The sequence below is a fragment of the Tinamus guttatus genome, unplaced genomic scaffold (genome assembly GCF_059628265.1).
Source record: "Tinamus guttatus ecotype Peru unplaced genomic scaffold, ASM5962826v1 Tinamus_guttatus_pri_ptg000327l, whole genome shotgun sequence".
Taxonomy (NCBI): Eukaryota; Metazoa; Chordata; class Aves; order Tinamiformes; family Tinamidae; genus Tinamus; species Tinamus guttatus.
Window position 1 is genome coordinate 8,153,956 of NW_028288861.1, and position 16,973 is coordinate 8,170,928.

General features: G+C 48.6%; 1 protein-coding gene across 1 annotated transcript in view; it reads right to left on the reverse strand.

Moving 5' to 3' along the window:
- The window catches only part of LTBP2 (latent transforming growth factor beta binding protein 2), an 82,642-nt gene that overhangs the window by 25,334 nt on the left and 40,335 nt on the right, over nucleotides 1-16,973 (reverse strand). Inside the window, 5 exon segments of the mRNA XM_088529216.1 lie at nucleotides 9,430-9,532; nucleotides 11,178-11,443; nucleotides 12,163-12,363; nucleotides 13,976-14,146; nucleotides 15,673-15,854. Of these exon segments, the coding sequence (XP_088385342.1) occupies nucleotides 9,430-9,532; nucleotides 11,178-11,443; nucleotides 12,163-12,363; nucleotides 13,976-14,146; nucleotides 15,673-15,854 (923 nt within the window).

The following is a 16,973-nucleotide window of genomic DNA, read 5'->3' on the forward strand; positions in this document are numbered from 1 at the left end:
CAGGACACATTGCTTCCACCTTTGCTCAGCCTCAGCACAAGATCAGCAGCTGGAGTAGCCACACAGGACAAACAAGGCACAGTTCCTACCCACACTAAGAGCACTTGGGCAGGGAGGTAGGCCAGGATGAAGGCCAGGTTGGCCTTCAACAAGTCTGTGGAGATCTCAGGACAGACAGAAAGGCAGGAGAAGTTATGGAGGAAAGGCCTGGATGACAGACACAACCATGAAGACACACTGACACATTTCTCAAGTGTCTTCTGCTACTTTGCAGAGGCCAGATTTGCAATCCAGAAGTGCTGCCTGTGTTTTAATTATCTGTCACTCTAACACCTCAGCTTCCCCCAAGCCAGCCTGTATGGCCAGGTTGCACACAAAAAGGGGAACCAGAGTGGAAGAAATGACAGAGGTCCTTCACAAGATGCTGAAGTAAGGACCACTTACTACCTTTTCCCTTATTTTACGAGGATCTCTTGGCTCCACATGATTTCCTGCCCCAGTCATTCTCACTAAAGACAATTTCAAATTGTTGCTTTAAATAGTTTTGTGGGTTTCAAAATGACCTGTAACCTGCATAACTAAATTTCTCCAGAATTTTTATAAGCAAGTAAAATGTGTCCAACAAATCGCAGGAATGTCAAATTTAGGCACCATATATTGCAGCAACAGAAAGGGAATTTGGGAGGTTATGGACTGGGAGTGAGTAAGCGTGGGGTGGAGCAGACAGAATGGAAGCCTAAAGATGGGATTTTCCCAGGGTGGGACTTCTTTTTAATGTTCTGGACCATATGTTTGGAAACAAGATGTGAGCGTAACAGCTAAGCAACTGTTCAGCTATATTCCCACCAGTCAAATTCCTCCTGCCTGTCATCAGTAGCTCACACTCTAAGGTCATTAAATGGAAAGCCTTTCATGGCATAAAGTATATCTGCCTCTAGGATCTGGAAGACTCTTAACATATTGCAGCTTTTAAGATCCAGGGGTAACATCCTTGAGACAGGAGTTGGCCAAAAAGAGCCTACAAAGCAAAACAGCACTGGCAGCAGAAATCAGAGCAGTCCATTACACTGAGCCCACTCGCACAGTTCAAAGCCATTCTAGGACACTTCTTGGATGCCAAAAGCTAGGAACCAGCCTCCTAAGACAAGGTCCCTGGGAAGTAACAGAAATGAGGACTCAGGAAATGAGCTCTTCACCATCCTGTGCCAAGATGGAAGAGAGAAAGCCTAGTTTCCTCAGGCATATTAACTTATGCTACAAGATTCCTTAAGTATAGAGATACTCATCTGCTGGAAGAAAGGCTAAGAAGAAAAATCTACTTACTCCCTCACCAGTTCAGTCATGAAGCAGGGTTTGTTTAAAAATATCTGGAAGTTGAGGGAAAAGGGGTACAGCTGGTGATATGATACAGAGAATCACTTACCAGAAACCCAGAGGTCAAGAGCCAGGGCATGGGGTAAATTTCCAACATTCTGGGAAGAGAAAAAACAACCTCTAGCTCATGAGCTCCAGGTCTGGGGCCCCAGTTCCTGGACTCCAAACACCGCAGTCTGTGGGCTAAGGGCTGCCGACAGGCATTAACTGTGCTTGGAAGCATCTGTCAGCCTCAGCACAATGTGATAACAGATGCTCAAATGAAGCAGCATTGTTATATGTGAGTGCTCCGACAGAGAGCCAAGCATGCTGGAGATCAAACAGTGATGACATGTGTCAGAGCCCCGCTCCATCTCCAAACAGTCAGAGAAACAGATCCTGTGCAGCATCCCTTTGCCAGATGCTGCTGGGAAGAGGGCAAGGCAGAGGGTGGAAAATGCTGGGGAGGGGTAAGCGTGCAGGTCTTGTGCCACCTCACCACCCATATGACTCAAGCCTGCAGAAACCTGCAGCTCATTAATGCAGCAAGTTAATCATGAGGCTGGGATGAATGGCATAATTTTGTAAAGAAACTCACATTCCCTGGAAAGAATAACTGTAATGTAATGTGAGCAGATCTTTCTGTACCAAGGAGAACCAACACAGTTTCTGAAGTACTGGATGGAGGCTGTTCTCTTACTGCCAGGATATAGCCACAAGGGAAGACAGCATGTGCTGTAGGAGGATGTAAACTATTACTCCCAGCTTTGTACTTGGTTACTCAAGCAGAGGACTGTTTCCTTCCGTAAATTCTGATACTACCAAATCACAGCAGAATTTATCCTCTGAAAAAAAAAAGTCTAGGAACACCTGAGTCTCCAGCAAAGGGGATAAATATCCCTCCCACTCCACTGCACTAGCAGGAATGAGAGACAGAATTTAGGAGCTACTCCTCAGGAATTTAACACAGGGAACGAAAAGGAAAAACAGATCTGATGATCAAAGAGAGCATGAAACCTGCCAGTATCCACAGCCAGAATCCAACCAGTACATCCTGGGCTCCCATGTCTGCCTGCCTACACTCTTTCAAGGAAGGGGGAATGACGCTTTGGCTGGGAACAGGGCAGCTGAGCTCCATCTGTCAGGTAGAGGGATTTCAGACTTGTCTGAGGGCAAGGAGCTCTGCCTCCTGATTCAGGCGTGTGATATCAAAGCCTCGTACCCTGAGCACTTCCATTCAGCAGCCTCTGGGCTACAGGGAAGAACTTTCCAGGTAGTTGCACACCAGGACTCCAGGCTCTCTGCAACAGCCCCTCTCCCATCTGGTCCAGCTTTGCTTCATGTCACCACCAGTGCTGCCTTCTGTGAGCTCAGCAAGACCAGGTGAGCCCCAGGTGAGGCTGGGATCGCAAAGGGGACTGTGTGTGTCCCAAGGAATTTCGGTGGGAGGTAAAGTAAAATTAGCTCATATCCCCAGAAAAAAAAAATTAAAAAAAGGTAGGCACAAGCCTGCACTCACACTACTGCCTTTCTCCTCATCTAGCAGAATATTCAAGTACATCAAAATGAGAAGGAAAGCAGATGCATGGAAAGCAAGCAAAGGGCTCTCTTTTTTTCAGTCTAGCAGGATGATTCTTAAGCAGCTAGGCACATTTCAGAAGTTTTCTGTCACTTCCCACTACAGTCCTGACATTCCAAGAAAGAAGACTTTACTCCAGGGCCCTGGCTTCCCAGTCACTACAAGCCCAAGTTCCTGTCCAGAGACATGGTCTGTCTCTTATGGCGGACAGAAGAGGCACAGAAACAGCCCAGATAAAATGAAGGACAAGGAAATGCTCCTTGAAGACAGGATGAAGCTCAGATTAATGGTGAATTGTAAGTAAACTCTTCCTAGCAGTTTAGCCACAAGATTCTGAGTGAGGCAAAGTTCTTAGAGAGATTATAATATACTGTATTAGGCAGCCAATATCACTCGGTTAAAAGGAGTAAAGACAAGCCTGTGGTTAGATCAGAAGAGAAGTGAGGAAATGCTTGGATGCTAAGGGCTTGCCAGTTTCTTTCAACTCTTTCCATTCATCAAACTAAAGACATTATCTGAGAAACCTTGCATTGCTGAATTCCTTTGCCACTTTTAGGACACGCAGTCATTTCTGAGGTGCTGGACTGGCTATGCAGAAGAACCCCTATCCAGACTAGAGAAGGCTCTGTGCAAGCACTGGGCACAGCCCATGCCATCAGGAGCGTGCTGTGGTACTTCTAATTGCCCTATCCCTCCCAGCATGAAAGGAAACAAAAAAAGAGGAAAAAAGCCAGCATGCACAGGCTCATGACATCCAGCATAGCTGGGACTGTGTGGTCCAGCTGCTGCCTGGGGCTCAGGTCAGTGTCCTGCCTCTCAAACAAGCTCAAGAGAGTCCCTGTAGCCTTCACTCCATGCTTCCCTTTTTCCCCTCCATATCTTCCCTGATCTGATCACAACAAGGGCAGACCAGGGGGTTGATCTGAAGTGGACTCCAGTTACTGCTTCAGTGCCTCCAGGCATAGCACGGAGGAGCGCGCTGCCTGCAGAGCCGCGCGGTGTTTCTGATGACGGCAGCTCCATGGGTGAGCTGCCACCCCTCTCACAGTGGGAGGTCTGTTTGGGGAGCGCTGCAGACGCCAAGCCAGACATTGCAAGATCCAATTTTCCAGTGAAATTCAGACTTTTCTCTAGGACAAAAAACTTGAAAAAACATGGGGAGTGGGAATAAAAACAAAACAATGGTCTTCAAAGACTTGACTCTTAAGAAAGCAAAAACTCATCGTCAGGAGGAGAAAAAGTAGCACACGAAGATCTGTAATGTGCATGAACAGCCAGGGGGTTACCAAGCCCATGGTTAGGCTAACTGTCTAGCTACACTGCGGCATAAAGTAAGGGATGGTGGGCAATGAAAATCAGAACCTGAAATAGGCTGGTTTACTGCTCCAGCCAGAAACTCCCCCAAACCCATAGAGGAAGGTTAGCTTTGTATCTCCTGCACAATACAGGCAAGGGTAGACATGGTCAGTCATGTAGCAGCATGGCTGTCTTCTCTTGGAGCTCGCCCTGTTGCAGAATTGCGTGGACCCTGGAGACAGGAAGGATGTGGAAGACGCGGGCCGTGACTCTTTCTGGCCGAGTGCCTTGCTCTCTGCGCCTCTGAGTGAGGGCCCTGGGCAGGCTCTGCAAGGGTACATCTCACCACGCTCAGAACAGGGCAGTATCTCATAATGAAGAAACTCTGGGACATTTCAGAACCCCTCTGGCCACATGCCTCAAATATCAGCTTCTCTGAAAAAAATCTTAGAGATAAAAAATGAAAAAGAACAATTCTGAAATGGGAAAAACTTGATGTCTTACACCATAGTGAACACCTTGCCTTCCAAGAAAATCTTTTCATTTCTAAGCTCTGTTCCCACATGCCTAAAGAGGGTCAAGACATCCTAATGTTTCAGGGAAAAACATGTCCAAATGTACACCTTGCCAGGGTTTGGTGTCTACCTATCCCCAAATGGTCTCTGGGCTATGCTGGTTTTAGTTTGCACAGATCATCTCTCATCCTGGTTTCAGCATGCTATTCTTCACATATCACTATGTACCTGCAAATAGAGGAGTGACTCTACACAGTCATGTGCCTGGTACTAGCCTTGACATCCCAAAGTTTCCACAGCACAGTAGCTTACAGAGCACAGTTGCTTTAGTACAACTTCCTTACCAGCACAGCTCAAATATCCTGCCTGTGCTTGGGCTTCCCTGACAGCCACATCCAAGTACTTCTGCTTTAACAACTCCCTCAGTCTCTAATTCCCTTTCACCACTATGGATCTTCTTTGAGTTTTATCTTTGCAGTCTTCTATAGTCCTCCTCCTGACTCTCATCTAGCCTTTTAGTGACTGCCCCAGGACCCCTGCTGAGCAAGACCTGGAGGATTCATAGACATTTTCCTCTGATTTATTTTGTATTACAGTTTATACAGAACTGCATATATTTCATCCATCAACCTTCATTCTGAGTCCAAGCACTATAGTTGCACTACAGCATGTAGATGCCCTGTCTTACCCTAAGCCCCCTCTCTAACTCATCTTCCTCTCACTTTCTCAGTGACCACCTTCACCAAGTCTGTCACTCCCCCAGTCTGTCTCTGATCTTCCACATCGGAGACATCCCATCTTTAGCACCTATTTACATAAGCAAAAGAAAATCTCCAGTGCTCTCTGCTATGGCTTGCCCAAAGTCTCTTCTCTGTGTGTACTTCCCTGAAGAAACCTAACAACATGCACCCTTCCAGGAGTAAACCAGACGGCTGAAAGCCCAAACCAAGCCAACAACCTCTGAGGCTGATGTAACGCTTGTTACAGAATGTCCTGGTCTGGTCACACCCCATCTCTACTTCATTCTGAACTCATCTTCTAGATATATTCTCTTTAGGATTCAAGCGTCTTATTTTTTTCTGATGTTAGGTAAAATATGAAAAATAGCAAGAATTGGTCATGGCAGGTTTGCTCAGACAGATGCCTGCCTTTGTTTCTTCCTCTTCTCTGATGTCTTTCCGCACACAAACACGTACCAAACATGAAAGCTGCACTCGACAGAGACATCCGGACATATTCAGACTCTACTAACAATCAGTGTCCCGGGCAGACAGTCAATCCAAACAAGTTCTCCATTTGTCTAGCTCTTGCCTGGCTGCACTTCTGTACATTTGTAAGTGTTTACACTGAACTAGCTTCTGCCATTTCTGTCTCTGGTTGCTGGAATGCTTGAAATTCCCAGAGCTGTCAAGTCTGGTTCTGTAGTACACCTCCCCAGGACATATCAGTGCAGAAAAGAGTTTTCTCTGAAGACCACAGTGCCAAGAAGAAAGTTGAAAACATCAATCAGACATGTTACCTCTGCACATATGATACTAGGTCTCTGAACTACAGTTCAGTGACTTAGGATCAGCAAAATGCAAGCCAGCAGAACCAGGAGATAGAAAGGATATGACTGTGAGACATGGTTTATAAGTAGGAATGGTGCAGAGTGATGGCTTCATGCTGGAAAGATAGATCTGAGAGTCCTGGCAGAGGAGGCATGGGGCTGTAAGAAGTTGTATAGTAGTCAGTGGCTCCATTAGAGCAATAAGGTCATGGAGAAAGGGCTGTTTCTTTGGCTTCGTTCTGGGGTGAGATCGCTCACATGCTAATACTCCAGAGAAGAGCATGCCAGCAGTTTGGGTCACAACAGCATGACTCTCTTAAGCTAGCTTCACCAAATGTCTGCTTTCTGGCTCCCTTCATTTGTATCATGTGGTCCTCTGCATGTGGGGCTAGTTACACAGCAGTGAATCAGAGGTAGGCAAAAGCAGAAAAAACTTGCACACAGTTAAAGAGGGTGAAAATGGCCCCTTCAACTAATTTCTTAATTTCTGACAAAATCAACAAGCGCCATCTCTTCTCCAAAGGGAAACTCTATAGCCAAAAACCATGGGGGCTAAGGATAGGATTTACTTGTGGCACAGGAAGGTGGAAGACCCAGAGGGATCCATTTTTCACATCCCCATGGAATTAATCTGGAAAAAAGTCATAAAATCATCTGTCCGCTCAACAAAGACCAGCAGTGACACCCTCAGCTGCTGGGACACAGTGCAGATGTTGATCTGCAGACATGGCACCTGCTGGCAGCAGGCATTTCTCAGATACATTTACTTTATTGTGTACTTCAAGAAACACATGCCGGTATTTTATGCCTGTGTTTATGTCTTGGAAGTCTCTGGTTACAGAAGCATTTTAAAGACTAAAGATCTAAGTCTAGTGAAGCTGCTGCTCTGGCCATGAGTGCTGAGTGATACCTAGCATCCTGGCTCAGAGAGGAAGATGACGCAGGAATTTTACAGCCACCTGCAGCCTAACAGGCATATTATACTGGCCCTGTGCTTCCTGATGGGAAGGGATCACAGAGAAAAAGGGCAGGTGGGAGACTGCTGTGAGATGGGTAGGAGAAAACAGTGATCAAGGACATGATCACTAGCATTTCCTTAGGAATGAAATGCTAGAATGTTATGAGAAGATTAGGAGGATGCTGAGGCCTGTGTGGGGCATTTCCTTGTTTGTGCTGAACTGAGCAACCATTTGGTCACCCGCATACTGCGTATGCTTAAGTCTCCTTCAGTGCTGGCACATGAATGAGCACAGACAAGCAACAACATGGCTCAAGGCCACAGCACAGCCTTCAGAGCAGAAAAATCCCAGTAATCAGAGCCCCTCATATTTGCACTGGGTTCCAGGATGCTGACAATCTAGTCTGTGATTGCAAGGAATTTGGCTCCAGTCAGCTCTACCCCTGACTGCAGAGAAACTGTATTAAGGCAGCACAAAGGAGACAGAAATACAAACAGCTCTTGAAAGTGTACATGTAATAAAGAAGGACAACCTCTGGGGCACAGCTGAAAGGCACCAACATCACACTTCCTCAAAACCTACTGCCTTGAATGTCTCTGGTATCCTCCTAGGTCAAAAAGTCCTGGGTCACAGGTTCTGTTTATTTTAGTGTTTCTGTATAGGGAAGGTAAGAGATTGAGCAAATAGACACTGATGAAGTGAAATGGCTAGATAGGAAACAGGTTAGAAGATCCCTGTCTGTCTATGCTAAGCTGAAGCCTCTCTGAAACATCCAGGACTGCACCCGGCATAAAACAGCACCTCGCCCCACACCGGACCAACACGGCAATACCTCTGACTGCAGGGGCCTCGTGCCTGTGCAGTCGCTCTGAGACAGGGCTCACCACCTCCCGCCCTCCACGGCTTTGTCTCTGAGCCAGTCGTGCCTCTGAGGCTGGAGCAGTGTCCTGGCAGGGCTCCAGGGTACAAAGATAGAAAGTAAGTCCTGCTGAGGGAAGATGCGCATACAGGAGGAACTGGAGGTCTCACGGGGGTTTAAAGAGGGCCTTCTTCCCAGCAAAGAATCCTCCCTGCTGTTCCTCTGGAATATATGGGAGAAGCTGAAGTTTGATGGGCACTGTCCATCATTGGGCCACCAGTCTGAGCACAGCGCTCCCAGCCCATGTTGCCTGCCTGCTGGCTAATCCAGAGCTACCAGTTCCACATTGTTGTTGGAGAAGACTAAAAGAGGGACGAGCTAGACCATGACTTTCAGGGTGCCATGGTCTAGCTTGTCCCTCCTTCAGTCTTTTGGCATCTCACCACTTTCTCCGGATCTGGAACACATCCTGCCACAATGGCCTTTCTGGGACCTCCACCTCCCAACCATTCACTCCAGGATTTGAACCTGGAAACTACTGCGTGGCTGTGCCTGCCCAGGAAAAGGGCTGTGCCCGAGACAGCACTGGAATCACCAAGTTGCTCTCTCCTCTCAAGGCAAGGTCTTGATCTCGGAGCATCCCAAGGCATGCACACCATGGTGACGGCCTAATGCCCCAGCGAAGCTGCTGAGGAATCCCCTGTCTCTGGGCAGCATCACTCTGTCCAGCTCCTGAGAGCAGAAGAAATAGAGCTGGATTCCTGTGCCCCTGGAATGGACTCTGGGTGCACTCCTGCCAATTGTTTGATGTAGTGTTATTTCCAAAGCCCCTGCCAAGCCCGTGTTGGGCCTAGAACAGGCCCGTAATTCTATAGGGCCGAGTCTGCAGCCTCCTCAACTAATCTAGGACTGCACCTCCTAAAACCACGGCCGTTGTTTTCCTGTTTCTCCTTCCTAATGGATCTGGCATGGATCAAACCACTGGCTGCACTGGGCTTTTACAGAGGCGGTTTGTGGAGAAAGTGCTGAGCTTGAAGCCAGCACCCAAACCAGACCATTCCTCCCTCATGCATGGGCTGAGTCCAGACCAGAGCAGACATCACCCTGCATACCACATTAGACATATTTTTCTCCTCTGAGGACCTCTGGAAAAGGACATCTGCATTCCAGGGCACCTGGGATGTGCAGCCCTGCTTTATGCTTCTTCAGCTGTTTGAAGCAGCCTGTTGGCCCTGGCTGAATCTCTTTTGCTTGCAGAGGTTGCAGGCAGTTCCTTGGCACCTTCTACAGAGGCAGCCTTTCCCTGCAGGAGCACTTACCTGGTCGAGGTGGGCAGGCTAGGCACCTGTCCACACCCCAGAAGAGCCCCACACTGCCACAACAATCCTCCAGCTTGGTCAGCCCTGGTAGAGGGTTAGCGCACTGCAGAGAGAGGACCAGAGGGTTCAGGCTTCTCTGTGACAAGCAGAGGACCGTGCACCTGCCCTTTGCAGGTACTGCGAGAGGAGGAAGGCAGCTGTGGTTTGCTTATAAGGCGAGGGCACAGTCAGTATGGGGACTATGGCATAGGGTTAGAAGCTAACGCAATTCTCACAGCACCACTCCCAACAGGGACACAGCAGGATCAGGGATACAGTTTAAGACAGTAAACAATTTTACAGACAGAGAAGCATGAAACCCCTTTGACTGCATCCCTTTGGAGGAGAAGAGGAGGACATCAAACAGTGCAAAACAAGGATCAGAGATGATATCACCCAGCAAAGCCCCAGGATCAGTGCAGTGCCTGCTCTTAGCCACACACTGATTAGCCAAAATACGGGTGCACCATTCCAGCCCTGTGGGGAACTTGTGGTCAGGCACTTTCACTTGCTGAATATGTCTCTCTTCCCCCCGGCAAGGCCCTCTGGATTACAGGCTTCCCCATTAGAGCTGAGCTGTCGCAGTCCGCAGGCCAAATCTGGCCCTCATCCATATGAGAAATGGCCGTGCGCCCAGTGCTCACATTCCAATCAGCTTGGCTTCAGGCTGAGAGGGAAGAGACAAACACTTTCTGCCTGGGCTCCTTGCTGTCACCCAGTCTCCTCAGCCATAGACCCAGCAATAGATTAAAAAAAAAGGTGTGAGCACAGTAACGGCATCCTTTCCTCTCCCTTTGCCCCTTCCAAGAGCTTCACTCACAGCCCTCTGGAAATGCTGGAGAAAATTAAATGCCTCTAAGTGCCTCTTTAAGCTGGCTACTTGGAAGGCAAACCTGCTCCAAGGGTCAGGGAGCTGTTGTCTCCTCATAGAGGGATAGGGCTTTTCCAGTCTCTTTGTGAGATGTTTAGGGCTTGATCTCATTTATTTTTGTACTAGGGAAGTGCTGAGAATTTATCCAGCTAAAAATGCCCTGGATGGGAAAGGAACCAGGAGCAGTCCTTAAAAAGGGCTGAGTTCTCCGAGCAATGAAAAGGAGGCAGAGTCTCAGCCTGCCCAACTGTGGTCTCACAGAGAGCAAGCTGCTCTGGGGGAATTCACAGGTGTTCTTGTGGGTGCCAAAAACCTCCGATACTTTTCCAGTGACGCAACAGAAACATATGGGGAAAGACAAAATAAGAAACTATGATGATTGTGAGACGGGGGTGAGAAAGCCCCTCACGTGCATTTGCTTCCCAAATACTGACCAAGCTGCCCAGGAAGGCAATGTTCCATGGAAATCAGATTTTCATTTATTGTGTGAGAGGGAAAGGAATTTTCCTATATTTTATACGTTTCCTACAATAATCACAGATTGTGGCTGTAAATGTTTCTATAAATAGGGTATCCTTTTCAAATGAGACTGTGTGTGAAAGCTATCGAGTCTGGGCTATTCTGCCCCAGGGCACAGCCTTCTCAGGGCAAGACAGTGTGGTTTTCCTTCCAAAACCCACATGCCCACAACACTAGGTGCTGCCCACACATCATTCAGATATTCTGAACAGTTTCACGCAATGAAAGGCCACACTCACTTCCTCACGTGCAAATGAACCCCTGCCCAAAATAACAAATTTATCTGCATGTAGACCTCACTTTACAGGTAACCCCTTACCTGTCCATGAAGAGCCTCCCGAAAGCACCTCCCCATCACATCTGGAGGTCTCTGCTGCTGTTTGCTTTCTGTGTCGATGTTGTTGCCGTTCCCATTGGTGTAGGTGTACCACGGCACTGCAGCCAGTGGAGGTACCACCACTGCCTCCACACTGTTCTCCTCTGACAGCTCTGAGTCGCCCCGCACCCTGGCCACCTGATGAATCTGCACAGTAGCTTCTGGAGGGTGGTTGATGTGGACGTTCACCAAGGAAGGGTTTAAGGAAGCTGGAAAATGCGTTTATACCAATATTTTCACACTCTAGCTACAATTTGGCATCTGAAGAACATCCTATCAAAAGTCATGCAGGGAGAGAAGTAGACTGATACCACCAAGAAATCTAGAGGAAGACTATGTCTAAGACAAAATACTTACCTGGCCTACTAACAGGACAAACCTACCAAAAGCTTTCTCCAACAACCTGAGCCCTTCCGAAACTAAGGCAGCTGCTTTTCTAATAACCTAGCCTGATAAGGCAAATGTAGGGAGCTACTGACCAAATTGGGCCTATTAGTGCTCCCCTGAAATTCTGAGGAGTAGCCAGAGTAGGCAGATTCAGAAGAATAAGGGAAGCCTTGGCTTCTAGCAGAGGAAACTAGCATCAACAGGGAGCCATTGTCACAGGAAACAGTGGTTGGGATATATATTTTGGGTAGATACATTAATCTAAAAGAATTTAGGAATTCAAAAGGATTTTCTGACTCAACATCGCCTTGCCTCACCTGTGCCAGGACTAGCCCTAGCCTTTGCTCATCTTACAGCCCCATAGCATTCCTCCTAAATTCCCTGATTCCCTTACTCGCTGCCTCAATAACCTTCCAGTTCCCAGGGCATGAGGCCTGGGCCTTGGCTTTGCAAGCACAAGGTAACAGTTGCAGGAGTCTTCTCTATGACAGGCACCTCTACGTGCTGAGAACCCAGAGTTTGGAGGCCCAACCACACTCACCCAGCTGGTTGGACAGGGGCAGTGTGTATGTGGAGTGCTTCATGGAGCTGCTGGCCATGGTGTTTGGCACTCTTCCTGCTTGCTTCTTTTCCAGAGTGGAAGCTGGCAGGTGACAAAACTTCCCCGTGGAATTAGAGGGGCACCAGCATTCATCCCGGCCTACACAACGTCCTCCATTCAAGCAGGGAATCTGGCAGAAATCTGCAAGGCAAAAAGAGGCCCACATAGCAAAGAATCTGAGCTACTACCACTAACTAATGAATGGCTGTGGGAGGCTGGACAGCTGGAACTGGTCTGGCACTAACCCTGTCGGACCTGACAAGTAGACCTCGGACTAAGCCAGGCTCTGCATTTGCAGTAAGCTGCCTGGAGGCAAGCCTGGCAGCTCTGCTGGGTATCACTAACCAGCAGGGAGCAAGCGGAGAAGCCAGGGCTCTCCCTGAGCTGTAGCATGGCCTGGAGTCATGAGCTGAAGATGATTAGCTCTCGCTTGGTCTCTGGGACCACGGCCAGCATGAGGCACCCATGCCCCGCAGGGCAACCCCAAAGAGCCAAGGTCATAATGCACGCACCAGCAGGATCCCTTGGAGCGGAGCAGGAGCTACGGCAGCAACACAGGGCTGACTCAGCAGAACACCTTTTCTTAGCATGAAGAGATTTTATGCCACTTCCTCACTTGGCAGGAAGCCTTTTTTACTCCCAGCCCAGAAGGGAGCCCAGTGGGGCAGGATAGGCAGAACGAGCACAGGCAGAGCACTATATACTCAGAGCCTCTCCCAGCTGCTCTCTTCAGCAGCTGAAGTGGGTGAAGCATAGAGTGGGACAAAAAACCTGGGAGCACAGAATCAGAAAAAGCATCCACGAATGAAGCTGAAGTCTTCTATGGTCTCATGAGATGTTTGGAGTAACCCAGCATCTCTCTCAATGTGAACAACACTCAGACAAGGTACAAGGGTTTCCTGACAGGTCATCTTGAGATGACCTGTCCATGACCATCTTCTCATTTCAGCCTGAGATGAAACATTGCTGCTGCACACACGAGAATGGCTTTTGAGGTTCAGCCCAGGGTATGAATGCCCTGCTTAGAGCTCCTTTGCTCAAACTCAGCAATCAGGCTGGGGGGATGAGCAGACACATCATTGGACTGAGATCTGGACACAAATTCCTAGAACCTCTTATCACTCAGTCTGCATCACATCCAGACTTTTCTTTGTACTCTCTCAGTGTTAGAGAGTTACGGGAGCTTTCAGAGAATGAGTCCTACCTTGGTCCTGTGGGCTGCTCCCACCGACTAGCTCCAAAAGGATGTGCCCAACTGAGTGGGTATCACAGTGACCTAGAAGGCAATCCCAGCAGTTCTACAAGGTGAGGAGAGGTTTCAGCAGGCTGTTTGTAGAAACAGCTTGCTGCAGCCAACTCTCCTGGCTGCCACGTGAATGAAAAGAGAGAACAGGAGGAAATTAGGTGATGAAAGTCAGCCCCAAGACTGGATGCCAATGAAAGCAGTGAGCTGGCTCTGAGGAGGAGGGGGAGGCGAGGCCTGGCTGCAGGCCTGAGTGAAACACACATGTTCCCCCTACCTAGGGTGGGATGGAAACTGAAACTGCCTGCCCAGGAAAGAGGGTAATGAGGCAAGGTCTGTCTTTCTCCCTCCGAGACAGAGATGGAGTAAGCTCTAAAGGCTCCAGGAGATATCTTTCTTCTATTTATCTCCTCCCATCCTTCTACCACCTCTAGCTCTCAGTCTGTAAAGACACAAAAGGATTAAGGAGAACAGTGGGAGACCAGGCAATGAAATAGGCTGGGGACTCACAGATGCGGAAGCCAGACTTGGGATCATGGTTGTGCCCCCCTTGGCTGTAAAGAGTGGTGGTGTCTCCCTTCTCGCAGCTGTTGTAGCAGCGCCCACTCCGGCAAGTCTGCTTGCAGATGGTGGGTGTGAAGACAATCTTTATTTTCCTAATCTTCTCTGTCAGGTTGGCTCCTGTGAAGGAAAAGGATAGTGCTGAGTAGAAGCAGCTTCTTCAGGACAGGGGGTGGGTTATCTGCATCTCTCTCTCCAAAGCATTCCCAGAGCAGGGAGGGATCTGTGACCACAGCTCTGGGCAATGTCTCTGCTTGCCCCTTGCCCACACCTGCCTTGTCCTCTGCTCCAGCATCATTAATGGCTTGTTAACATGTGGGAAACCAGCAGCAACAAGCACTGCATTCTCAGTTAGACTGGCAACTCCTTATGAAGAGAGATGCACACTAATTCCAGTATAAAAGGGTGTTTTGCTGATTTAGGCAATATTCCTTTTCAATCCACTTACATAGCCTGGAGCCTGAATGTCTTTACACCACTGAAGGACTTCCTACAAAGACAGCCAAGCTGGTATCCACTAAAGAGAGCATCTGGCCTCTCTATTTCTCTCAGAGAGAAATAAATATCTCTCGGCAAACATCCCCTGACACCTTCAGTCACCTCCCCTTCATTTCCTCACCATCCTCATATTAGATAAAAGAGAAATCACACTCAGAGAATTTGGAGGCTTGAAGAAAATGGGCAAGTATTCATGTTGCATAAACATGAAATAGCTTGCTCAACACTAGAGCCCTCTATCCCTGTGCTGCAAGACAGCAGTATCTGTGAATGCCCCCCTTGCTATGCTCACATCCCTACCACACACACGTGCTTCCCATTTCATCCCCTACTTCCAGTTTACAACTTAAATCGGGCTTACAGCTCTACTCATAAGGGCTGAGATGCCACATGAGGCCGTTCCTCTCCTTCAGGAACCATGCAGAAGACAGTTTTCATCTGTTCTAGCCGGGGAGCTTCTGAGACTCTGTCTCAGAAACTACATGTTCCTGCCGCCTGGCTTAACCCCTGCTCATGTCAGAAGGCACAAACAGGGCAGCCAAAGGGAAAAACTAGATGTCTGTTACACAATCTGACCAAAGGGGAGTTTGAAACAGAGCGAGATGCTGGGAGATGCCATTTCTACAGAATGAGGAAATTCCCAGCCAGAGTAATGTGCTGAGGTGACACTCTACTGCTCTGGGAGGCTCCTGTCACATACCCATGCCTTCTCTTCCCACCATCAGTATTTTGCTCTCCTGATGCGTCCTCCTTCCATGGCATCTTTTTCTTCCTCAGGCTCAGCAATGTGTACACTGACCTTCCCTTTCCTCCCTGCCCAGCTTCACTCTCTGGAAGTCCAGATGCCCTTTCTTGCCCTGACTCTGCAGTTCACAACAGGCTGCAGGAAGCTATCTCAGCAATATCATGGTTACTATTCTTTCCTCACTCCTTTATTCTTCTCCATGGTGCTGCCTTCTCCCCTTGGGAGGGGACAGCTGGGCTGTCTTCTTTTCTCTCCACCTCCAAGGTGCTACAGAAGCAACCAGAGCCTTTTAGGAGTTTGCTTGCCACCGCTTAACTGTGACATCCTCGCTCACATCACTGCCCTTCCCCAGGAGAACCCAACAGGAAGCCCCCTAAAAGACTGCCAGCCCTGGAGGCCTTACCCCTTGCAGACAATGTGTGCTCTGGGGAAACTGCCTGTGGTCCAGAGCTGCTCTGTTCATAGCCATTCCCACCGGGAAGTGTATTAGACACAAGGTGACCATTGCTGTCTGGGTAGCGCCGGACAGTCCGTGAAGGACCTGTGTGCTGTGGGGAGACAGGAGAGCCAATTCTGCTCTGAGACCTGTGGAAGAGAAAAAAAAAATGAATCAGTATTTCTCACAAGTAACTGTACTGACTACAATGCCTGTCTAACAGGAGGCACTGTGGCAACCTTCACTGCCAGGCTGTCTGGGCCACCGTCTTGATACGAAGCTCTGTCTACATGCCCATTCTCAGGCATCACAAGGACAGCACCTTACTGCAGGGACTGTGACCCTCTCCCTCTTCTCCCATTAGTCTCCTCAGAAGGCCTGCCTTGCCTCACTCTCTGCCTTCTTCAAGATAGCATCAGTTCATCAGCTTCCCAAGACAGTGCAAAGCTGACAGACTTATCACCAAAAGCACTTCTCCATAATAATGCACTGGCCAAACTTTTCTCCCCTTGGCAAAACCCCAGCGAAAGCATCAGCCCAGCCTGAGCAGCAGAGATGACACCAACTTCCCTCTCCCCCTGCACAGCCTTTGACATGCCAGCTCTCTGGGGAGAGCACAGTCCCATGTGATGAGCTGACTGCAGCAGCACAGCTGAGGCTGTTATCTACTCTGGCACACAACTGAAACTGTGGCGTGCTGCAGCGTGGCAAGATACAGTGCTCACCAAAAAACCCTCTTTATGGTCCCATCAGGCTGCCACAACACAGGGACACCCTGCCTGCCATGCAGAACCTCTGCCAATCATGCCATCATGCTCAAGATCTGCTCACTTTCCTACCTAACAGATTCATACAAAAGCCCTAAACGGCTGCATTAATGATGGTGCTCATCTAGTCCCTTTACTTTGAAGCCAGGCAGTCTGGGAACACTCAAAGGAGATGGTGATTCCTAGTCTCTGTCCTACTCCTAGTCTCTCTCCCACATGTCCTGTGCATACGCATGTGCCTGTTTTATGGAGGTAGGTGGAAAAGGAAAGCACACTGACCAGCATCCTCTGTAACATGAATGTAATCCTCTCATTAAGCTAATGGCCTGATAGTTGCCTCAACTCCACTTTGTGCATCAGGAAATGCAATGCAACACTCTTCTGCTTTCTACCAAAAGTGCATCAGGTGTCTTCTTGCCTCAAAAGCATCTTCAGGCATCATCAGGACAGTTAGCTCTGCATGATAGTTGAATGGAGCAGTCCAGGGTTATTACTCTGGGG